Here is a 26,639-nt window from a genome sequence, read left to right on the forward strand (position 1 = left end):
ATTGAATTGTATCCCGATGATGCGATTTATTACAGCAATAGGGCATTGTGCTATTTGAAAATGGAAAGGTAAGACATAGTTAAACAACAAATATTAATAAATAGCATTTATTTTTTTGTCGATAGGGTACAGTAACTTGCGATATTATTATTGCCATGGTCACATATTTATTTAAAAGTAACAAAATAGAAAACATGTACTAGGGCAGTGTAAAAATACTAAAGGGAGAACTGATAGAAAACCAGTAAGGAAAGTAGAAAAGTCCGACTATATGATACCCTTCACCACTATGGGTATATTAAACAGGACTATTAACATTAAATTGGAGGAAATAAAATATGTGATATTTATCTAACTGTGAATCGACTTCAAACAAATATCAATAGGTCATACGTTGGGCTATGTCTGTACTTCTACAAAACGCAACTACGTAATTATATGTTCAATTTTGTACATTGTGCAAAATATGATGTCAATCTGACTAACATGAGGCAAAAATATATATGGAAGTTATATCCGAATATGAACCGATTTCAACGGAACTTGTCACAGGTTAGGTTATACTAATTTCAGTACGTTTTGTTCCTATCAACCATATATTGGATCCTTGGTGCGTCTATTGAAATCAATCTATAATATAAGGGAGTTATATCTAAATCTCAACCGATTTTCACGAAACTTGGCACATATCAGTCATAATTGAATTATTTTATCTATAAAAGAACTGAAGTACGTCCTACATCTAAAAACTAGCTATAGAGTAGCTTAAGAAGGACTTCTACCTAATGAATAACATAAAAGGATATTTTAGCAACAGAATGTCAAATTGTTGTAGGTGTTGTTTTTCTAGTTCTAGAAGATCTGAAGACCATGTAACTAAAGAAGAGATGAGGAAAATCTCCTAGTTGTAGAGGAGCTGCAAAAGTTTTTTTAGATATGTAAGGAGTCAACAAAAGCTGAACAAGATTCTCCCCAAGGAGCAGAAGAAGGTCTCCTAGCTACGGAAGATATCAGATTTAAGAAGATATTTTAAATATGGTAGAGATATTCCAGCTCTAGAATAGTTGAAGAATGTCTTCTATATAGGAAAAAATATTCTTTAAGAAATCCACGTCTGTGTTGGTCCCTGAAAAAATATTCTTTAAGAAATCCAAGCTTGTGTTGGTCCCTGAAAAATATTCTTTAAGAAATCGACGCCTGTGTTGGTCCCTTAAAAAATATTCTCTTAGAAATCCACGTCTGTGTTGGTCTCTTAAAAAATATTCTTTAAGAAATCCACGTCTGTGTTGGTCCCTTAAAAAATATTCTTTAAGAAATCCACGTCTGTGTTGGTCCCTTAAAAAATATTCTTTAAGAAATCCACGTCTGTGTTGGTCCCTTAAAAAATATTCTTTAAGAAATCCACGTCTGTGTTGGTCCCTTAAAAAATATTCTTTAAGAAATCCACGTCTGCGTTGGTCCCTTAAAAAATATTCTTTAAGAAATCCACGTCTGTGTTGGTCCATTAAAAAATATTCTTTAAGAAATCCACGTCTGTGTTGGTCCCTTAAAAAATATTCTTTAAGAAATCCACGCCTCGCCTGTATTGGTCCCTTAAAAAATATTCTTTAAGAAATCCACGCCTCGCCTGTGTTGGGCCCTGAAAAAATATTCTTTAAGAAATCCACGCCTCGCCTGTGTTGGTCCCTGAAAAAATATTCTTTAAGAAATCCACGCCTCGCCTGTGTTGGTCCCTGAAAAAATATTCTTTAAGAAATCCACGCCTCGCCTGTGTTGGTCCTTGAAAAAATATTCTTTAAGAAATCCACGCCTCGCCTTATTAAAGAGTTTTTCTTTAAAAATCTTTCAATAATTTCAGATATGACGAATGCATTGACGATTGTGATCGGGCAACAGAAATCGATAATTTAGCAGTGAAAGCTTATTATCGTCGCATGCAGGCAAATGAGTGCTTAGGCAATAATATGGATGCCCTTAAGGATTGTACTACAGTACTAATGATTGAGCCCAAAAACAGTGAGGCAAATCGCAGCCTGGAAAGGATTAACGAACGCTTACGTAAAAATGGTATATTTCAATTGAAATGATTGCAAATTTCCAAATAATAAAGTCATTTCTTATTTTTTCCACAGCGAAAAACTCAAAAGGTCCCAATTTCACAAGTCTGCGTAGCAATGTTGTGGATATTTTACCCATTGATAAGCCAGCCTATAAACGTTCTACGAAACCCTTAAAGCGTATACCAATTGCTGATGTTGTTGGACCGAAAGAAATTAAAAATAATGATTGTCTTAAAATGTCAGATGAGGATATTGATAAGATGTTTAATAGTTATAGCGGTGTTATTAAAGAGATTAAAAATCCCGAAGAAAGACTTAAGGCCAAAGAAAATGCTGCTGCTGCGGCCAAACAAACAAAACCTGTTGCAGTGGATAATAAGGATAATATAAAACACAATGAAAATAAAGAAAATGTAGAAGAGAAATCAACTTCAAAGGATGCACAACCGGAAAAGGCACACAAAGAAAATGAAGTTAAGAAAACTAATGAGGCCAAAGAACAAGATTCGAATAAAATTGAAAGTGTAAACAAGTTGACAACAAATATTGTTGATGACAACATTAACTACAATGTAAGTAAGATAGTTTTTTATCAAATCTCAATTTATTTAAAATATTTGTATATTTTGTAGCGTCCCCTACCAGAAGCTCCAATATCCTCTGCTCAATTTTATTCCAATTGGAAAGAGTTATCACCACAACATAAATATGAATATCTGAAAAGTATTAATCCCAATAATGTGTGTAAAATTCTGGGAGCTGGTTTTGATTCCGACACCCTAACCGATGTCATACGCACACTACATGATTTCTATTTGCCGACAAAGGATGCAACCTTAGCTAAAACTCTACTGGAAGTTAGTAAAAATAAACAGGTGCCCATTTTGTCATTGCTAATGTCCAATGAGGAGAGGAAGGGTAGGTTTGCATACTAATGAAAATGAAGTACATTTTAATTATTACTTTTTTTTTCTTTCAGCCCTTTCCGAAATTGTTAACTCCCTGAAGGGTGACAGTTCTTCGGATGCAGCTGCAGCGCAAATAATGAAAAATTTCAATTTGAAATAAACAGAGCTATCAATTCAAATTGTTTCTCGGATACATATTCATTTCCTGCCTTCCCAAAAAAGAAAATTAGTATGTTAATTTCCTTTTTTCTTGTGGTATTAATTCTACTTCTTTTTTTGGTAATACTTAATAATTATACATATAGAATAATTTTTCCAAAGAATTAATGTTGAAAAATATAAAATTCTATTCTAGTTAAAAATGTGAAGAACATGGAGAAATCATTTATGCTGTTGATTGACATATTTGCATTTAAAGTTAATACAACGGGAGACAAATTCACGATACAATACTATATACGAACATTCATATTGAGAATGAATGAAAGTTTCAATGATAAATCAATTGATAAATCACAAAAAAAAATCACAATCGAGGATTTCTTAAAGAATATTTTTTCAGGGACCAACACAGGCGAGGCGTGGATTTCTTAAAGAATAAGGGACCAACAAGCGAGACGTGGATTTCAGCAGGGACCAACACACAGGCGTGGATTTCTTAAAGAATATTTTTTCAGGGACCAACACAGGCGAGGCGTGGATTTCTTAAAGAATATTTTTTCAGGGACCAACACAGGCGAGGCGTGGATTTCTTAAAGAATATTTTTTCAGGGACCAACACAGGCGAGGCGTGGATTTCTTAAAGAATATTTTTTCAGGGACCAACACAGGCGAGGCGTGGATTTCTTAAAGAATATTTTTTCAGGGACCAACACAGGCGAGGCGTGGATTTCTTAAAGAATATTTTTTCAGGGACCAACACAGGCGAGGCGTGGATTTCTTAAAGAATATTTTTTCAGGGACCAACACAGGCGAGGCGTGGATTTCTTAAAGAATATTTTTTCAGGGACCAACACAGGCGAGGCGTGGATTTCTTAAAGAATATTTTTTCAGGGACCAACACAGGCGAGGCGTGGATTTCTTAAAGAATATTTTTTTTAAGGGCCAACACAGGCGAGGCGTGGATTTCTTAAAGAATATTTTTTCAGGGACCAACACAGGCGAGGCGTGGATTTCTTAAAGAATATTTTTTCAGGGACCAACACAGGCGAGGCGTGGATTTCTTAAAGAATATTTTTTCAGGGACCAACACAGGCGAGGCGTGGATTTCTTAAAGAATATTTTTTCAGGGACCAACACAGGCGAGGCGTGGATTTCTTAAAGAATATTTTTTCAGGGACCAACACAGGCGAGGCGTGGATTTCTTAAAGAATATTTTTTCAGGGACCAACACAGGCGAGGCGTGGATTTCTTAAAGAATATTTTTTCAGGGACCAACACAGGCGAGGCGTGGATTTCTTAAAGAATATTTTTTCAGGGACCAACACAGGCGAGGCGTGGATTTCTTAAAGAATATTTTTTCAGGGACCAACACAGGCGAGGCGTGGATTTCTTAAAGAATATTTTTTCAGGGACCAACACAGGCGAGGCGTGGATTTCTTAAAGAATATTTTTTCAGGGACCAACACAGGCGAGGCGTGGATTTCTTAAAGAATATTTTTTCAGGGACCAACACAGGCGAGGCGTGGATTTCTTAAAGAATATTTTTTCAGGGACCAACACAGGCGAGGCGTGGATTTCTTAAAGAATATTTTTTCAGGGACCAACACAGGCGAGGCGTGGATTTCTTAAAGAATATTTTTTCAGGGACCAACACAGGCGAGGCGTGGATTTCTTAAAGAATATTTTTTCAGGGACCAACACAGGCGAGGCGTGGATTTCTTAAAGAATATTTTTTCAGGGACCAACACAGGCGAGGCGTGGATTTCTTAAAGAATATTTTTTCAGGGACCAACACAGGCGAGGCGTGGATTTCTTAAAGAATATTTTTTCAGGGACCAACACAGGCGAGGCGTGGATTTCTTAAAGAATATTTTTTCAGGGACCAACACAGGCGAGGCGTGGATTTCTTAAAGAATATTTTTTCAGGGACCAACACAGGCGAGGCGTGGATTTTAAAGAATATTTTTTCAGGGACCAACACAGGCGAGGCGTGGATTTCTTAAAGAATATTTTTTCAGGGACCAACACAGGCGAGGCGTGGATTTCTTAAAGAATATTTTTTCAGGGACCAACACAGGCGAGGCGTGGATTTCTTAAAGAATATTTTTTCAGGGACCAACACAGGCGAGGCGTGGATTTCTTAAAGAATATTTTTTCAGGGACCAACACAGGCGAGGCGTGGATTTCTTAAAGAATATTTTTTCAGGGACCAACACAGGCGAGGCGTGGATTTCTTAAAGAATATTTTTTCAGGGACCAATACAGGCGAGGCGTGGATTTCTTAAACAATATTTTTTCAGGGACCAACAGTTGCTGCATTCAAATATATGCAAAGACAACTTTTGTTAAAGCTGTAGTATTAAGAAGAGTAAATCTCTTATCATCTCTACATTTATTAAGAGAACAATTTGTGTTAAGGGAATTACAATGAGAATACTCTAAATAAATCATGTATTTTTTTATTTGAAATGCAATGCAAGTAGATACAACAGGTTTACTTTTCCAGAGAGCTGGATGGTATGACAAGTTTGTTTTGCTCCCCATAAACACGATGCAATTTCGATTATGTCGACGTATTGGTAAAATAGTATCTGGTCAAGTGTTTTTCTGTGTGGATACATTCCTAAGGCACACATGATTAGATTTTAATGACTCTCTAGTGAACCATTAGAGATGAGAGATACTTAGAGAATGAGAGTAGACAATAGAGTGTTCTGTTTTGTTGTTATTTTTTGCTTTGTTTTGTTGATGATAATTTTATATGGTTGGTTGGGTTCACGGCTGAAGTTCGATAATCGATATTTAAAAGCAAGTGAAATAGGATCAGTCAATAAAATAAATAACGGTCAGTAGAGATAAATCTTGAAAAATAATATATATGTACATAATTTATGGTTATACCACAGTGGAACCCGTCTATATCGTTTATGACGAATATATATCTTATTCGTAAAATCATCTTCAATATCAAAAACTTTGCTATACAAATTCAAGTTAGGGCCCATGACAAATATAACATTTTGGTCCTGTCAGGTTCGTCTGCAGAGTCAGTTTAATGTTCAATAGCAAACTTTTGATTATTTTTCGAATGTCAAAAATATAAAAGCAGTACTATAACCAACAACGATTTCTTGTTCACACCGGTTCCACTTGGTACATACAAGTAGAGTAATAGATAAATACGAGGGTTGGTGTTAGAAATATTATGTAATGCCAAATAATTAAGACATACACAGGCTTGGAGTTTTTAAAGAATATTTTTTCCGGAACCAAAAAAGAGAGTGTATTTTTTAATAATAATTTTTCAGGACCATCATAGGCGTGGATTTCTTAAAGAATATTTTTTTCAGGACCATCATAGGCGTGGATTTCTTAAAGAATATTTTTTTAGGACCATCATAGGCGTGGATTTCTTAAAGAATATTTTTTTCAGGACCATCATAGGCGTGGATTTCTTAAAGAATATTTTTTTCAGGACCATCATAGGCGTGGATTTCTTAAAGAATATTTTTTTCAGGACCAACATAGGCGTGGATTTCTTAAAGAATATTTTTTCAGGACCATCATAGGCGTGGATTTCTTAAAGAATATTTTTTTAGGACCATCATAGGCGTGGTTTTCTTAAAAAATATTTTTTCAGGACCATCATAGGCGTGGATTTCTTAAAGAATATTTTTTTCAGGACCATCATAGGCGTGGATTTCTTAAAGAATATTTTTTCAGGACCATCATAGGCGTGGATTTCTTAAAGAATATTTTTTCAGGACCATCATAGGCGTGGATTTCTTAAAGAATATTTTTTTCAGGACCATCATAGGCGTGGATTTCTTAAAGAATATTTTTTTCAGGACCATCATAGGCGTGGATTTCTTAAAGAATATTTTTTTCAGGACCATCATAGGCGTGGATTTCTTAAAGAATATTTTTTCAGGACCATCATAGGCGTGGATTTCTTAAAGAATATTTTTTCAGGACCATCATAGGCGTCGATTTCTTAAAGAATATTTTTTTCAGGACCATCAAAGGGGTGGATTTTTTAAAGAATATTTTTTCAGGACCATCATAGGCGTGGATTTCTTAAAGAATATTTTTTTCAGGACCATCATAGGCGTGGATTTCTTAAAGAATATTTTTTTCAGGACCATCATAGGCGTGGATTTCTTAAAGAATATTTTTTTCAGGACCATCATAGGCGTGGATTTCTTAAAGAATATTTTTTTCAGGACCATCATAGGCGTGGATTTCTTAAAGAATATTTTTTTCAGGACCATCATAGGCGTGGATTTCTTAAAGAATATTTTTTCAGTGACCACCATAGGCGTGGATTTCTTAAAGAATATTTTTTTCAGGACCATCATAGGCGTGGATTTCTTAAAGAATATTTTTTCAGTGACCACCATAGGCGTGGATTTCTTAAAGAATATTTTTTTCAGGACCATCATAGGCGTGGATTTTTTAAGAATATTTTTTCAGGACCATCATAGGCGTGGATTTTTTAAGAATATTTTTTCAGTGACCATCAAAGACCTGAGAATATTTTTCAGGGACCTAATCAGGCGTGGATTTTTTAAGAATATTTTTCAGGGTCCAATACAGGCGTGGAAGAATATTTGTCAGGGTCCAATACAGGCGTGGATTTTTTTAAGAATATTTTTCAGGGTCCAATACAGGCGTGGAAGAATATTTGTAAGGTCCAATACAGGCGTGGATTTTTTTTAAGAATATTTTTCAGGGTCCAATACAGGCGTGGAAGAATATTTGTAAGGTCCAATACAGGCGTGGATTTTTTTTAAGAATATTTTTCAGGGTCCAATACAGGCGTGGAAGAATATTTGTCAGGGTCCAATACAGTTGTGGAGTTTTTAAAGAATATTTTCAGGGGCCTAATCAGCCGTGGAATTTTTAAAGAATATTTTTTCAGGGATGATCTGCCATTTGGCATTTCGGTTTCTTTTTCCACAATGATTTTATAAAGCATCCGTGATATTTTTGTAGCATTTTTCAGCCAAGGTACCTGTAATTTTCCGGGTTTTCGGAGGGTAATAATTATCAGTGAACGAAAATATCAACATAGATACATCTTTTTCAATAATCCCCATATAACGTATCCCCTCAGGTTTTTGCTGTACCGAAAGGGCTTTTATATGCTTCCCGCGTTCTAGGAGGGGGAAAACCTATTCGCAGAAACATTTCTATGTGGGAAACATGGTAACCATATAAAGGTTCTGACATACTTTCGACATTAAAAAAAAATCTAGCCACATTTACAAGCGAAGAAGGCTATAATTTGTTATTCCAGATTCTTAGAAACACACCCGACCAATTTCGAATCGATCGAAAGAGACGTCAAAGAGCTTTCCGGGTTCATGGTGGGTAAAAAACATATTTGCAAAAAATGTCCATATGGGTCCATGTTTTGACATGATCACCATATAATGGTTCTGCCATATTTTCAGTTTTAGAAACATTTGACCCGCATTTCCAACCTATGAAGGCTATTATTTATTATTTCAGATTCTTAGAGAGTAAAAAATATCATTGCAAAACATTTTCGATATGGATCTACGGTCCAACCGAAGTGGTTGTAATTTTCGTCCCAAAATAAATAAATAAAAAACTTCTTTCCAGCAAGTTATCAATATGGGTCCAAGCTTGTAGATATCTTGTCCCTCTTTTTTCTAGCCTATTTTTCAACCTGAGTTTCTGAAATTTGATATTTAATTTTTTAGGGTATACTAAAAAGGAACCATCATTGCCAGGATTTATTTATAAAAAACACATTTTCCTGGGCTAATATATGGCTGATTTTTCTCAGGGTCATCAAATAAGTGGACTTTTTAAAGGATTTTTTTTCATTGAACTGTTGTAGGTTTGATAAAGAACATATTTTTAGGGCAATCATGAGTCTGAATTTTTAAAGAATAATTTTTGTAGGGACCATCATAAATCTGACCGTGATGCACTCTCTAGATCCCCATACCGACAACAGTTACCCTCGTAGAAGTTCTGCTCCGGCCAAGCATATTTGCCATTATCGTACAGACACAAATGCCAATTGGACAACAAAAAACAACAACACGAAACACGACAATCGTGTGCCGTTTGTTGTTGTTTTTTTTTCTTCTGATTTGTTTATTGTTGTTGTTGTGAGCAGATTGTGATTGTTGCTGGCTATCGTTATTATAATATTATTATTGCTGTTGTTGTTGTGTTTAAAGTAGTATGACTCGCTCTGGCTCAGGCTTAGCTGAGGTTGCGCTTGATCAACTTGATCCACTCCAGTGACAGCAGTTAACGCGAAAAGTTTCAATACAAAACAGCGGCTCGCATCTTTTCGGCAGTTTTTGTTTGGTCGGACCGTTTACAACAACGCTCTCTCTTTCTCTCGTTCACTTGTAATGGCTCGCCTACATTATTAGAGTGAAATGTGTGAGGTAAAGCGATAGAGAGCAAGCGGCGATAGTTGTGATCGATCGTTGGCGATGCTCCCTCATCGGTAATTTGAAAAAAAAAAAACATTTGGGGCTTTACGTTCTAAGCCAAGTGTTTGGTATTCAATTCTCGTTGGACACGCTGGCTTAAACCGAAGAAAAATTTAAAACAAAATCTCAGTTTTGTGTGGCTTCCTTTCTCTCCACATAGAAAACAAAATCGCGCGCGTTATGGTGATCATCTTCTGTTCATCGATCGCTTTTTAGTCTTCTTTTAGCTATGAAAACGAAAAGAAACCGGTGAAGACGAATAATTGATTTATTTTTTGAAAATAAAATAATACTCATACCCACATACATATATAATAAAAATAATAACAACAACAAAAAGCAAAGAATTAACTTGTTTTTAAGCTGTAAAACTAAAAAAGCAACAACAAAATTAGCAAGTGTACCATTATTGCTGGCTCGTTTCTCGTCTCGTCTTGCCATCATCAGCCACCGATCGGTTCAGCAAAAACAAAAAAAGAGTTAATCACCGAACGACCGAACCAGCCAACATTGTTTTTTGGATAGATCGCGAATTATTGACGTGTGTTGTTGCTGTTACGGCCATTCGTGTTCGTGTGCATTACTGATCATCTCTCGGTGTGTTTGTTTTATTTTGTTTTGGTTGGAGGAGTGTGGTGACAGCAGCCGTACGTACGTACACCTTTTGCAAGGTGTGTGAGCGTGTGTGTGTGTGTACGATTGGAATTTAAGGCAAAGCTTCAAAAGTGAGTGAGCGAGTGAGTGACGACAGTGTTAGCCAAAATAACCAAAACAAACAAATACAACAATGGCCAGATAGTTTGCCATCCCCCTCTTGTCCTGAAATCAGGCCTAAATGTTTACATGACTCGTGTGTGTGTGTGACAAGCCAACTAAAAATACAAATCTATATTCGTAGATGTGTATGTATGAATGTATGTAACTGTAATATTGTGCGTATTCCAATTTGCTGGGAATCACAGAGAAATATGTGGCATGAAATTCCCAGATATATTTATTTTTGTAAATAAATTATTCCAGTGAAAACGGATATGAAAAATCTCAAAAATCTTTATCGCAGAGAAATAAATAAATTTTCTTGCAAAGAAAAAAATGTGCGACATTTTCTAAACAAATGCCTATGTATGGAGGAAATTGAATTTACCAGAAAATCAACTTATTTTCTGTCCAGTAATAAATTAGGTTTACCCTACATGCGGAGGTGGGTATTTCATTTCATGATTTCAGTTGGGCATTTCAACTAAAGTGATTGTAATATGACATTCCATTGGAGGACGAAAAACATATGTGATGAAAATGCTTAATATAGGTTCCAGTTTTGACATAACATTTTTTTCCCGCATTTCGAAGGCGAGGAATGTCGAATGATATTTTCTCTACATTAAAATCCGGAACAACTCTAGTTTAGTAAAACAGATCAGATTTTTCTGAAATTTTTTCCAGAGGTAGGTGTTTTTACCCTAATTATAGGGATATATTTTTTTTCTTGGGGGACGTACCCGGTTACCCGGTTATTTGACCCGGATGTTCTACGGATCCGGTTAATATAAAATGGGTATAATTTTAAAGGTTATAAAAATAACTTTCAATTGAGTGGTAATATGATGGGTAATATGATGATGTTATCTGAAACCATTTTGGAGATATAGTCAAAAAACTGGGTTTTGGTCCCCGGTTTTTTTTGAAAAACTCCCTAAAAGTCGAACTTGGGTCCATTATAGACCCTCTCCATCAGAGACTCAAACGATAGATCATGATTGCCCTTTCCAAAATGGTGCGAACTGTGGCTGTATCTTGTTGTGGATGAAAATATATGGACCTTAGAACCCTATAAAAACAAGGACAATCTGTCGCGTAGCCAGTGTTGGTATCTGTCCATAGAAGAAAGGCTTAAATTCATTTGAGTCTGGGGTAGAGTTTGAGATAACCATCATATTACCACTCAATGGAAAGGTATTTTATAACCTTTAAAATGGTACCCATATTATATTAACCGGATCCGTAGAACCGGGTACCCGTACCCGAACTTCCGGGTCAAATAACCGGGTAACCGGGTACGTCCCCCAAGAAAAAAGATATCCCCATAATAAGTGTAAAAATATATACCTCTGGAAAAAATTTCAAAAAAATCTGATCGTTTTTACTAACTAGAGTTAGGCCCAAGAATTTGTAACACCGCGAAATATTGGTCCTAGACCTTTAATTATACCGATCGTCATATCACAACTAGCTGAGACGATCTAGACATGTGTGTCCGTCCGTCCGCTCATTATAATTTGTAAACACGATACAGGACACTGTTATGGACCAATCGTCACGAACTTTGAACAGGTTCCGACTAAAGAAGTATCCTATTGTTTGATATCGGTATCAATTAACTCCCAGATGTGGGAGTTATACTAAGATAAACATAGGTGTGTATGTATTTCGATATGATTAACCCTTTCAGTGTTTTTGTCGAATATATTCGACATTTAAAAGTACTCTCTTTCCTTGCGATTTTTCGGTTATCCTATGTACCGTTACTATCGATGTTTTTATTTTTGCTGAAAAAGACGAAACATGCCGAGGGTTAAAATGACAGTTGCTATTTTTTATAAACTATGTCCCTTTATATGATTTTAAATGCAAAATTTTAGATTTTTATTCCGACAAAAATTTTTATTGACACTGAAAGGGTTAATATTACCATTGCCAGACCAGAAGGTGAAAATGTCGCGTGGATCGCTACGCAATTTTAAAGGGAGTTCACGTTATGGTCGAGGACGACACATACAAATTTCAGTGATGATCACATGATATTTGATATGGACCTAAATAGAGGCTTCTTTTGTAGGCTAAATATGACAAATTTTACACTGATATAGGATCTGGCCAACTATTTAGAATGATTAATATGATGCAAATACATATCGCAAAATATGACCCAGATTCGGAATATAGATATGCAGAGAATTATAGCTCGGTGGTATATAGGGTATCATATGGTCGGCCCCGCCCGACTATACTGCTCAGCTCACTGGTTTTAATATAGCTTTTATTCCAATTTATAATTTTTGTTTGAAGGGTTCAGGCGTATTTTTTCAGCTGAACTGGCTATAAACTGGCATTCCGAGTTCTTGGAGATCGCAAAACTTCTTTGCGGATTATTTTCGATATATATTCCTGTTTTTATATAACCTCTAAATAAAAGACGCTCCACTTTTTTGTTACGTTTGAAGGTCTTTGCCGCATTTTTCCAACAAAAGTAAAATGCCATTGTGGATATTGAGAGGGTGTCAAACCAATATGAAAGACATTTTCAATATATCGAGCCATATTCGCCAACAAAACATAACCCTCAATTTGAAATTTTACAGGATAATGTTTTGTTTTAATAAATTCAGATTTAATAAAGCTATTATTTTGAAATTTAAAATTATAGTTTAAAACAAAACTAGTTTGTAACTAAAACTACAAAACCTTCTCCTGTAAAATTTCAAATTCAGGGCTACGTTTTTTTTTTGCGAATATGGCTCGATATGTTCACGTTTTAATATAGAGCCATGTAAAGATGTCGCCTCTTTTTATGTATTTTGAAGGTTTTAGCCGATTTTTTTTCAACCGAAGATGCTGTAATTCGGTATTTTGGGTTCAGGAAAAAATTCCGGGTTTCGGTATTTTAAATATTTTAATTTTGTATTCCGAATTATTGGTTAAAAAAGTCTTTCCAGAAAATCGTCAAATCTTAACTGCAGACCACATGAAGGAGGGTAGTAAATGTTTGTCTGTTCGGTCGTAAATTGAAGACCAGATACTGTTCTCGAAGTATGAATCCAGATATTATTAATCGTATAGGAATTGTAGGTATACCTTGTAGTCTAAAACTCCTTGTACATTAGAACTTTTTACCGGGTTAACCTACTTTATGAGGATTTATTTGACGTATATGCAAAGGAATTGACAATTGAAACCCACTGGGTTAACGAAATCCGGTTAAATGTAAACGTACTATTATAGGTCTAATATAAAAAATCTTGTGTAAATATCAATAGAAGAGGTGAAGAGAGTCCCATGTGTATACTAGAAATACTAAAGGAAATTGTGTATAGAAGAGCAGATAAATGCAGAGTAGCTAATGAGGAACTCAAGAATGACTTATGTTAATAGAAGGTCTTCTTCGGAAGGATTAGAAGAACCCGGAAGCCTTTTTTATAGAAGACTGAAAGTTATTATTATAGAATAGTGGTAGGTGTTCATTTAGACAATGGGAAGAAAAAGTCTAGGATGACATTAAGTAGAAGACTTTTTATAGAAGACTGGATGTATTTTTTAAAAGATTGTGACGTTTTCTAATAAATTTCTAATGGAAGACTGGTGAAAAATCAACCTACTAGACTTCTCCCCAGCCTTTCATTGCAGATTCTTATGAAATACCAATAAATATTTTCATTGAAGTACTGATGGTCTTCTTGTAGACGGGAAGAAATCTAGAATGTAAATTAGTAGAAGACTGGAATGAAGACTTATGGGAGTCTGTTATATATTCTTTGCAAGACTGAAGAAAAATCGACCTAATAGGCTTCTCCCCAGCCGTTCATTGCAAAATTGATGGTCTTCTCTTGAAATAACATTAAATCTTCCCATTGAAGTACTGAACGACTGTCTTCTTGTTGAAGACCAAACATCTTCCACAATGCCTTCTTCTGGTAGAAATATTTTCTAGAATTCATTAAGAAACATGTAGAAACCATAGATCAGTCTATAAGTTCTTCGATATTTTCATGACACTGTATTCATTTTCCAAAATAAATAACTGTTTCTTTTTGCACTTCGGGATTTTGGATGGTGAAAGATAATCTTTTGGTGTTCCTCTTATAGAATATTTGGAGTTCTTCTTAAGGAAGACTGTGAGAACATTTTTATATTCAAGAAGAAGATCCTTTACCTACAGAAGGTCTTAAGAAGATATTCTATTTATAGAATATCTGATTATCATATGAGTCCAGAATGTCGTATTTATAGGAAACCAAATCCTTTAGAAGGTCGAATATATTTTATAGAATACAACAAGGTCTTCCGATAAAAGGCCAAAGGGTTCTTTTAGATAAATCTATAAGTCCTTTTTATTTTTATTTTGATGACACTGGACTAAAAAAAGTGGCTGTTTATTTTTGAAAATCGGGTTCTTGGATGGTCACCTTATGATGGTGTGTAAGATATAGGACTACCTTCTATGATTGCATACGGAGGACTTCTGGTATACTATAAAAATATCTTCTGGTCTTCTGATGTTCTATAGGAATATCTTCTGGTCTTTCATAAGAATACAATCTGGTTTTCTATAAGAAGAAATTCTGGGCTAATTCTTATAGATTTTATCTTCGATAAGGGGACATTCTATAAGGAAAAAAAAACGTTCTTGAGCTTCTATAGGAAGATCACCTTCAACTTCTGAACTTGAGACATTGCAGGGTCTCAATAAAAATATATTCTCTTATAAAAAGGCCTTGCTGATCCTATTTACTATGTTCCTCTAGGTACTGTATAAAATATCTATATAGGGCTTACATGAATAAATGCAATGACCCCTATAAAAAATCTTCTAGATCTTCCATAAGAAAATCTCTTAGGGCATATATACGAAGGCATTACAGGGATTCAATATATAGATTTGCTGTGTCTTTAATAAGAAAACTACGTGAGGCTTCTAAAAGAAGACCTATTGGGGCCTGGCTTCTATAAAATGTACCATGTTTTTATCTATATTTGATCAACGCTTTTATTGGTCTCAGTAAAATCGACAGTGATCCATGCTTTATTGGTCACTTTTAAATAATTCTATAAGGCTCTCTATCTACAAAATGGCTTACGAAGATATTCTATCTAAACAAGATTTTATTATATCGGGGCTATAAAAGAGTAAAAGGCCTTCTGCATATAAGTTCAGAATGTAGTCTTAGTAGAAAAATAAAACCTACTCCTCATTAAGAAATACAGAAAGCGATTCTTGTAGACGATCTGAAACTAATAAAGAACAAAATGTCTTTAAAAAGAAAGAAGTTCTACTGATAGGAGACCAGAATTTATTTTTGTGGAAGATCGAGACCTGGATGAGGGTAGAGGATGCCAAAATGTATTCTCATAGGAGACCCGAAGGTTGTTGCTTAGCAATCCGAAAAGGTCTCCTTCATAGAAGATCATAAGGAAACCTAAATGAAATGAGAGTTCCTAAAAAGAAAAGGAAAGGGTACCTCCATAGAAGATCATAAGGAAACCTAAATGAAATGAGACTTACTAAAACGAAAAGGAAAGGGTAACTCAGAGTCTCTTCAACCGAAACTAGTTCGAACATGTTTCTTTATTACATTTCTTCCCATGTGATTTTCTTTTCTTGTTTATTTTTTTGTTTTGTAATTGTAAATTTTCTTTTCTTGTTTATGGTTGTTGTCATTCATTGTCTTTGATGTCGTTGTTTTTCTTGTTGTTGTTGCAATACAACTTGCAACAGCAACAACGACATGTGTGTGATTTCTTTTGGAGCGAAATTATGATCATTGCATTGCATTTCATTACTGCTGACTGATGATGAGAAAATAAAAACCAGCTGCTTAAAATCTATATGGAGGGTGGTGTGATAATGTTGGAAATACAGGGGAGGGATTTTCAAAACATTTCAACGTTTTTAGCTATTAAATGATATACTACATATATGTTTAATAGGTTGATTATTAAATCGGTATAAAAATAGGGGTTCAATAAGTTAGGGATTCGGATTTGTCTCCCGCAAAAAGTTTGTATTAATATGTTAAGGATAATGATATGAATGGAAATAATTATTCGAAATTTAATAGCGTCTGTAGATATAAGGTTTTCTGAGCAAGGATCGGCTAAACTTGGAAAGGGAATATCGATTTCTTGTCTTTGGGGGATCTTTCTAAAATCTTTTGAGATTACATTTCAAGAAAATAACAAAGAAAAATGCTCTCAAGGATTCGACATAGAAGGAGGATAAATTTTACAAAAATTATCCTCAATCGATTTGAGTGAAGAAATATGGTCTTCAAAATAGTCGGCAATAACCAGGATAAAAAGGTTTTTTTAGGAAATTTAGAGTTATTGGTGAAAAAATGCATAACTCCATAACTTAGAAACCTATGGCAAATTTGTCCTTCTGGGTTCATAATATACTCGCCAATAACGAATTTTCCATATTTAGTCAAACCAGATGAACTGCTCCATAAAACCTGAGAATTTTTCTATAACCACATTTGAAAATTTTAGACGAGAAGGGCTTCTTTTACAAGCAGGTCTGCTGGTCATTGACAAGAAATCTTCCTGGTCTTCCAAAATAAGTCCTTCTGCCTTTCTATAAGAAGTATTTTTAGTCTTACTTGTTATGGAAGTACTTCTGGTCTTCTGTAATAAGTCCTTCTGATCTTCTATATGAAGTCCTTCTGATCTTCTATAAGAAGTCCTTTTGGCCTTCTATAAGAAGTCCTCTGGTCTTCTATAAAAAGTCCTTCTGGTCTTCTACAAGAAGTCCTTACGAACTTCTACAATAAGTCTTCTGGTCTTCTATAAGAAGTTCTTTTGGCCTTCTATAAGAAGTCTTTTTGGCCTTCTATAAGAAGTCTTTTTGGCCTTCTATAAGAAGTCTTTTTGGCCTTCTATAAGAAGTCCTTTTGACCTTCTATAAGATGTTCTTCTGGTCTCCATATAAGAAGTCCTTCTGGTCTTCAACAAGAATAAGTCCTTAGAGTCTCCCTATAAGAAGTCCTTCTGGTCTTCTATAAGATGTCCTTCCGGTCTTCTATAAGATGTCCTTCCGGTCTTCTATAAGAAGTCCTTCTAGCCTTCTATATGAAGTTCTTCTGTACTTCTACAAGAAGTCCTTTTGTTTTTCTTCTATAAGAAGTTCTTCTGATCTTTTGTAATAAGTCCTTCTGATCATCTATAAGAAGTCTTTCTGGTCTTCTATACGAAGTTTTTCTGGTCTTTTACAAGAAGTCCTTCTGGTCCTCATTTTGGCCTTCTATAAGAAGTTCTTCTGGTCTTCTATAAGAAGTCCTTCTGGTCTTCTATAGGGTGTCCTTTTGGCCTTTTATAAGAAGTCCTTTTGGCATTTTATAAGAAGTTCTTCTGGTCTTCTATATGAAGTCCTTCTGGTCTTCTACAAGAATTCCTTCCGGTCTTCTACAAGAATTCCTTCCGGTCTTCTACAAGAATTCCTTCCGGTCTTCTACAAGAATAAGTCCTTCTGGTCTCTCTATAAGAAGTCCTTCTGGTCTTCTATAAGATGTCCTTCCGGTCTTCTACAAAAATAAGTCCTTCTGGTCTCTCTATAAGATGTCCTTCTGGTCTTCTATAAGAAGACCTTCTGGTCTTCTATAAGAAGACCTTCTGGTCTTCTATAAGAAGTCCTTCTAGCCTTCTATAAGAAGTCCTTCTGGTTTTCTATAAGAAGTCCTCCTGTCTTCCATAAGAAGTCCTTCCGGTCTTCTACAAGACGTCCTTCTGGTCTTCTAAATGAAGACATTCTAGTGTTCAATACGAAGATATTCTGGTCTTCTGTAAGAAGTCCTTCTGGTCTTCTATAATAAGTCCTTCTAGCCTTCTATAAGAAGTCCTTCTGGTTTTCTATAAGAAGTCCTCCTGTCTTCCATAAGAAGTCCTTCCGGTCTTCTACAAGACGTCCTTCTGGTCTTCTGCAAGAAGTCCTTCTGGTCTTCTATAAGAAGTCTTTCTGGTCTTCTATATGAAGTCGTTCTGGTCTTCTATAAAAAATCCTTTTGGTCTTCTGCAAGAAGTCCTTCTTGTCTTCTAAAAGAAGACATTCTAGTGTTCAATACGAAGATATTCTGGTCTTCTGTAAAAATACCTTCTAATCTTCTAAAAATATAATCCATAAACAAGTAAACAAATTTCTAAAAATGCGTTTTTTTATTAACCAGTAATCTGAAATTTCCAAATTACAGGCACTTCAGGGGGGAAAATACGGATACAATATTTAAAATACCGAAAATGAGGTGATTCCCTTTTATATAAGGGCTATTTCAATACATGGACATTCTAGCCTTCTATAAGAAGTTATTCTGTACTTCTTCTATAAGAAGTCCTTTTGGTCTTCTGTAATAAGTCCTTCTGATCTTCTATAAGAAGTCCTTCTGGTGTTCTATAAGAAGTCCTTCTGGTCTTCTACAAGAAGTCCTTCTGGTCTTCTACAAGACGTCCTTCTGGTCTTCTGCAAGAAGTCCTTCTGGTCTTCTATAAGAAGTCTTTCTGGTCTTCTATATGAAGTCCTTCTGGTCTTCTATAAAAAATCCTTTTGGTCTTCTGCAAGAAGTCCTTCTTGTCTTCTAAATGAAGACATTCTAGTGTTCAATACGAAGATATTCTGGTCTTCTGTAAAAATACCTTCTAATCTTCTAAAAATATAATCCATAAACAAGTAAACAAATTTCTAAAAATGCGTTTTTTTATTAACCAGGAATCTGAAATTTCCAAATTACAGGCACTTCAGGGGGGAGAATACGGATACAATATTCAAAATACCGATGATTCCCTATTTATATAAGGGCTATTTCAATACATGGACCTACATTTTCGAGAATAAATACAAAATCCTCCATTCTTAAATAGATTTAGCGTCTTCAAAAAATTATTTAATTATTTAATTTAATTCTTCAAACTTATCGCGATCTTAAGAAACAATCCTCCTTTCATAATTTGACTTTCTCTCGACGTCTCTCTCTCTCTTTGTCTTTCACATTATTTTCACTACTCTCTTCATTGTAAAAAACAACAACAAAAATTGCAACAACTATGGCAACATTTGCAAATATATACATACATATACGTATGTATGAAAATTAAGTGAATTTCCAGAGCTGAGCAGAGATGATGATAAGAATTGGAATTAAAACGCAGTTACATTCATGCCTACGTACAATAACAAAAATTGATTACAAGAAAAATATTAAAAAAATAAAACAAAAAAATTATAATACAAAAAAATATTAAATATACATAAAAATATATAAATTATTTATTTGTGTTTCAGTTGTAATAAATAAATTAAACGAAAATAAACAGATTGTAATTTTTCCACTATCGGCGGTTTTTCTGTGTGTTTATTTCGGCATTGTCATTACAACGGAGAAAAATAATAATAACAACAACAACTATATTACAAAAAATGCAACACCAGCAAAAATAAGAAAATATATAATCATCAATAATTTTGTATAAAAAATGTGTCAACGAAGCTGATCGCTGCCATGTAGAATGTCTATGAATTGTTGTAAAATTGTTAATTATTATTGTGAAAATTAAGTCTTTAACAAAGGAGGAAAGCAATTCAAATAAATAATTCATCACACAGACTGGAGTGAGAAAGTAAAAGTAAACAAAAGTAAGTAGAGTATATTTTTTAAATATAATATAATAATATTTTAGTTTGTAAAATAAACTTAATATTGTTCTCGTCAATTAAAATAACAAATATAGCGCAAAAACAAATATACTTCTTGGCGTATACGTAATATATGATAAATATAATTCATACGCCCCCAGTACAGTATTATGATACCCTGCATTATAAGGTGGAATACATGACATAGCTGCTAAAAAATAGTAAAAAACCTGTAAAGAAAGTAGTAAAGTCGGACAGGGCCGACTTTATGATACCCTTCACCACTTGGGGTGCATTCAACAGGACCATTGATACATTTCGTGTCAACCGATGCACCATTTACCTAAACTCCAACGAACGGAGCTATATCCAAATCTGAATCGATTTCACCAAATTAAATGTCAATCGTACAAACTTTGTGTCTTTAGTGCACACTTTACGTAAAATCGAAGGAAAAAATATATGGGAGCTATATCTAAATCTGAACCGATCTTCACGAAACTAAGCACACATCACTCTAGACTTAATTCCGTACGCTATGCCAAATTTTGTACAAATCGAAAGATATATAGGGACTTTGGTGGACTATTTACATAAAATCGGACGAAACTATATATGGGAGCTATATCTAAATCTGACCCGATTTTCACGAAACTTAGCACACATCACTCTAGACTTAATTCCGTACCCTCTGCCAAATTTCGTGCACATCGAATGATAAATAGGGACTTTGTTGCACCATTTACATTAAATCGGACGAAAATATATGTGGGAGCTATATTTAAATCTGAACCGATTTTCAGGAAACTTAACACACATCATTCTTCGATGTGCCAAATTTAGTGCAAATCGAAAGATGTATAGGGACTTTGGTGCACCATTTACATAAAATCGAAGGAAAATATATATGGGAACTATATCCAAATCTGAATCGATTTTCAGAAAACTTAGCACCCATCATGCCAGACCTTATTCATTACACTATGCCAAATTTCGTGCAAATCGAAAGATATATAGGGACTTTGGTGCACCGTTTTCATTAAATCGGACGAAAATATATATGGGAGCTATATCTAAATCTGAACCGATTTTCAGGAAACTTAACACACATCATTCTAGGCCTAATTCATTACGCTGTGCCAAATTTCGTGCAAGTCGAAAGATATATAGGGACTTTGGTGGACCATTTATATTAAATCGGATGAAAATATATATGGGAACTATATCTAAATCTGAACCGATTTTCACGAAACTTAGCACACATCACTCTAGACTTAATTCCGTACGCTATGCCAAATTTCGTGCAAATCGAAAGATATATAGGGACTTTGGTGCACCATTTACATAAAATCGGACGAAACTATATGTGGGAGCTATATCTAAATCTGGACCGATTTTCACGAAACTTAGCACACATCACTCTAGACTTAATTCCGTACGTTATGCCAAATTAGGTGCAAATCGAAAGATGTATAGGGACTATGGTGCCCCATTTACATTAAATCGGACGAAAATATATATGGGAGCTATATCTAAATCTGAACCGATTTTCAGAAAACTTAGCACACATCATTCTACACCTTATTCATTACGCTGTGCCAAATTTCGTGCAAATCGAAAGATATATAGGGACTTTGGTGGACCATTTACATTAAATCGGAAGAAAATATATATGGGAGCTATATCTAAATCTGAACCGATTTTCAGAAAACTTAAGACACATCATTCTAAGTCTAATGCATTACGATATATGGGACTTTGGTGCACCATTTACATTAAATCGGACGAAACTATATATGGGAGCTATATCTAAATCTGAACCCATTTTCAGGAAACTTAGCACACATCATTCTAGACCTAATTCATTACGCTATACCAAATTGCGTGCAAATCGAAGGATATATAGGGACTTTGGTGCACCATTTACATAAAATCGGACAAAAATATATATGGGAGCTATATCTAAATCTGAACCGATTTTCAGGAAACTTAACCCACATCATTCTAAACCTAATTCATTACGCTGTGCCAAATTTAGTGCAAATCGAAAGATATATAGGGACTTTGGTGCACCATTTACATAAAATCGGACGAAACTATACATGAGAGCTATATCTAAATCTGAACCGATTTTCACGAAACTTAGCACACATCACTCTAGACTTAATTCCGTACGATATGCCAAATTTCGTGCAAATCGAAAGATATGTAGGGACTTCGGTGCACCATTTACATTAAATCGGACGAAAATATATATGGGAGCTATATCTAAATCTAAACCGATTTTCAGGAAACATAACACACATCATTCTAGGCCTAATTCATTACGCTGAGCCAAATTTCGTGCAAATCGAAAGATATATAGGAAATTTGGTGGACCATTTACATTAAATCGGACGAAAATATATATGGGAGCTATATCTAAATCTGAACCGATTTTCACGAAAATTTACATACACCATTCTTTAAAAAAATCCACTCTTGTGTCGGGTCTAGAAAAAATAGTCTTTAAAAAATCCACTCTTGTGTTGGGTCTTGAAAAAATAGTCTTTAAAAAATCCAAGCTTGCATTGATCCTTGAAAAAGTTGTCGGTAAAAATCCACGATTAGTTTGATCCTTAAAAAAAAGTTTCCAAAATATCTACACTTGCTTTGCTCCTTAAAAATAGTTTTTAAACCAGTGAGCGGAGTAGTATAGTCGGACAGGGCCGACCATACGATACCCTACACAACTTCCACGGAACTCTAATTTTCTGCGGATGTTTTTTTCTGAGCCTGGGTAATAGTTCGCGATATTTGCACCCTATTGCCCGAGATTACTTGCCGAGATTCCCTTCACCGTGGGCTGTGTTGTGATGTTCGGCTTATAATTGTGGCCTATAGATCGACTCGAAAAACACACAAAAAATAACTTTTTGGGTCCACTTCATCCCAAAATTATGATCTAATCATCACCGAGAATTGTAGGCGTTGTCTTTGACCATACCTGGACCCTCGTGGAAAATTTCTAACCGATCAGAGCTATATTTTCGCCTTCCAGTGTGGAAATTGGTTATTAAATAATATCTCAGTACGTAAGCACCTGTAAATATTTAAGTGTAACTCCCACATCCGAGTACATACGACAATATAATTGGTATCAATTTAAAGGCCAATCACTCCTCTTAGATATACTATCAACTTTTGGGGTCTATGTCCTTCAGGAGTAAATTAATACGCTATAAAATACAATTTTTGTAATTTGTCACACAAAAGTCAGGGTCCATTTTGCCCGCTAAATATTGACCGATCTTCATCAAAACAGGCATGCTTATTCTTTGGCTCGATAGCCTTCTCCATGTAAATTTTCTCGATGTTTGGACCATAATTGCGTCTGGAGCGACCACAAAATCAGACAAAAATAAAGTTTTTGATCCATTTCATCCCCTAAATATTAACCGATCTTTCCCAAAAACAATAGGGGTCTTCATTGGCCAGAACCCATCCTACATGAAAAATTTCGTGAAGATTGGTCCATAACTGTGGCCTGTATCGTGTTTACAAATTATAATGGACAGACGGACGGGCGGACACACATGTCTAGATCGCCACATCTAGTCGAGATATGACGATCGGTATACTTAAAAGTGGGTCTAGGACCAATATTTCGCGGCGTTACAAACTCTTGGGGCTGCACAAAGCTATAATACCCTGACAACATAGTTGTGTAGGGTATAAAAATCCACGCGTATTTTGGTCCTTGAAAAAAATATCTTTAAAAATCCACGCTTGTTTTGATCCTTGAAAAATAGTCTTAAGAAATGGTTTTTAAAACACCCAAATGGGTACTGCAAAAGTATTTTTTAAAAAGTTCACCCTCGTGATAGCCTTGGAAATAATATTATTTTTTCCACACACATACTTGGAAAAATATTCTTTCAAATATCTACGCTTGTGCTGGTCTTGAAAATAATTATTGTAAAAGTTAACACTTATGTTTGGCCTTGAGGATATGTAATTTAAAAAACATACGCTTATGATAGTTGCGAAAAAAAAATCTTCGGAAATAAACGCTACTGATATCCCCGGATAACATATTCATTAAAAAATCACAGCCTCTGATAGTCCACAAAAAATATTATTAAACTATTACTAAAAAAATCCAAGCTTCTGTTAGGTTAGGTACAAACAACAATATCAAAACAAACGCCTTTGATTGTCCCGAACAATTATTCATTAAAAAATTAAAGCCTCTGATAGTCCCTAACAAGATTCTTTAAAAAATCCACGCTTTTGATAATTCTTATAACCCATATTCATTAAAAATCCACGCTTTCCGAAAATTTATTTTTTAAATAGAATATTTTCCAAAAAATCCACGCAACTTATTATCCTGAAAAAGTATTTCTTTAAAAAAAACCACGCTTTGTCTTCAAAAATCCAACGCTTCGGATCATCCTGAAAAATTTCCTGGATCTTTTGTGGGACTTTTTCAAACACCACGATTATATTGGTCCTTCAAAAACATTTTTAAAAATTCCACACTTTTGTTGGTCCTAAAAACTTTTTTTAAAAACACTCGGCTTTTTTAGCTGCGGAGAAATATTCTTTAAAATTCCTATACAAATCCAAATCTATAGTCTCTGAAAACCAAACTATAAATATCCACTCGTATAGTCCCTGATATTTCCATGAAATTGACCTTTTGTCTTCTCGTCAGTCATTCAACTTCCAATTGATGACGTATTGCAATATATGAAATACGTCACAGTTTATTTTTGGGGTTATTGGAGATTAAAATAACAATAAGAAATATATAGCCACAATTTATAACACTCTATTAAAATACGACGACACCAAACACACGCACACACACACACACATCTATTTTAATAAATACATTGAAAACTATGTTTGAAGCTCTACAACAATAAATAATTAGCATTTCGTTGTTAATGATCGCTGCTGATGACAATGTCAAACAGAACATCGCACATTTATTGTCAATATCTGGACAACAAAAACACAACTCGAGATAAACAACAACCAAATCGTAGCCAAACAAATCAACATCCACACTCCCTGCCACACAGTTCCAATTCTTCATTCAAACAAAAAAAATTGGATTTCAGATTCAAATGAAAATATCGTACATACGAATTGTTTTAAAATCGAATTTCCGATTTTCCCCAGAGAATTGAATTGTATTCTGATTTGTCATTGTTGTTGTTGTTGGGACTTACATGGAATTGTTGAATTGTTTGTTTTTTTAATTCTTTGTGTGACTGACACTGGAAATTGGAATTGAAAAGTGATAAATGGTCTGATCTTATCTTTGGTTTGGTGTTTGCATAGGAAATTGTGAAACATGGGTAATGTTTTTAAGTGGAAAAAGAGGTGTCGATAGAGGAGATTTTCTCCACAATATTTCTTTTGAATAGAAAACATATTCTGCATTGTTTAAGAATATTCCTTTTCCGACCATTAAAAAATAGGAGAAACAATTTTAAACGTAGATTCTCTAAAGGGTCATGGCTTAGATTTTGAAAGACTATTTTTAGGAGAATATTTTTTTCCGGGACCAACACAGGTGTGGATATTTTAAAAATAATTTTTCCAGGGACTAACACAGGCGTGGATTAAAAAAAATATCATTAAGGACCCTACCAACAGGGACCAACACATGTGTGGATTTTTTAAAGAACATTTTCTAGTGACCAACACAGGCGTGGATTTCTTAAAGAATATTTTTTTAGCGACCAACACAGGCCTTGTTTTTTTAAAGAATATTTATTCAGGGACCAACACAGGCGGACCACAAAAGGCGTGCATTTCTTAAAGAATACTTTTCAGGTACCTGTGTAAGCGTGGATTTCTTAAAGAATATTTTTTCATGGACTACCATAGGCGTGAATTTTTTTCGGGGACTATTCTAGGCGTGGATTTCTTAAAGAATATTTTTTCGGGGACTATTGTAGGCGTGGATTTCTTAAAGAATATTTTTCGGGGACTATTCTAGGCATGGATTTCTTAAAGAATATTTTTCGGGGACTATTGTAGGCGTGGATTTCTTAAAGAATATTTTTTCGGGGACTATTGTAGGCGTGGATTTCTTAAAGAATATTTTTTCGGGGACTATTGTAGGCGTGGATTTCTTAAAGAATATTTTTTCGGGGACTATTGTAGGCGTGGATTTCTTAAAGAATATTTTTTCGGGGACTATTGTAGGCGTGGATTTCTTAAAGAATATTTTTTCGGGGACTATTGTAGGCGTGGATTTCTTAAAGAATATTTTTTCGGGGACTATTCTAGGCGTGGATTTCTTAAAAAATATTTTTGAGGCCTTCATAGGCGTGGATTTCTTAAAAAATATTTTTAGAGGCCTTCATAGGCGTGGATTTCTTAAAAAATATTTTTAGAGGCCTTCATAGGCGTGGATTTCTTAAAAAATATTTTTAGAGGCCTTCATAGGCGTGGATTTCTTAAAAAATATTTTTAGAGGCCTTCATAGGCGTGGATTTCTTAAAAAATATTTTTAGAGGCCTTCATAGGCGTGGATTTCTTAAAAAATATTTTTAGAGGCCTTCATAGGCGTGGATTTCTTAAAAAATATTTTTAGAGGCCTTCATAGGCGTGGATTTCTTAAAAAATATTT

The 26,639-nt window shown here is 34.7% G+C and overlaps 1 protein-coding gene across 1 annotated transcript; it reads left to right on the forward strand.

Moving 5' to 3' along the window:
- Positions 1-3: 3 nt before the first annotated feature.
- On the forward strand, positions 4-3,119 carry LOC133329651 (RNA polymerase II-associated protein 3-like; the record flags this gene model as incomplete). The annotated part of the gene is made up of 5 exons (XM_061538131.1): positions 4-68; positions 1,859-2,067; positions 2,133-2,632; positions 2,693-2,978; positions 3,040-3,119. Coding segments are annotated over 5 exons (1,140 nt in total), but the record flags the coding sequence as incomplete, so codon positions are not given.
- Between the last annotated feature and the right edge of the window lie 23,520 nt (positions 3,120-26,639).

This window comes from Musca vetustissima, unplaced genomic scaffold (genome assembly GCF_032173495.1).
Source record: "Musca vetustissima isolate MV318-11 ecotype Yass unplaced genomic scaffold, APGP_CSIRO_Mvet_v1 utg21303, whole genome shotgun sequence".
NCBI classification, from domain to species: Eukaryota; Metazoa; Arthropoda; class Insecta; order Diptera; family Muscidae; genus Musca; species Musca vetustissima.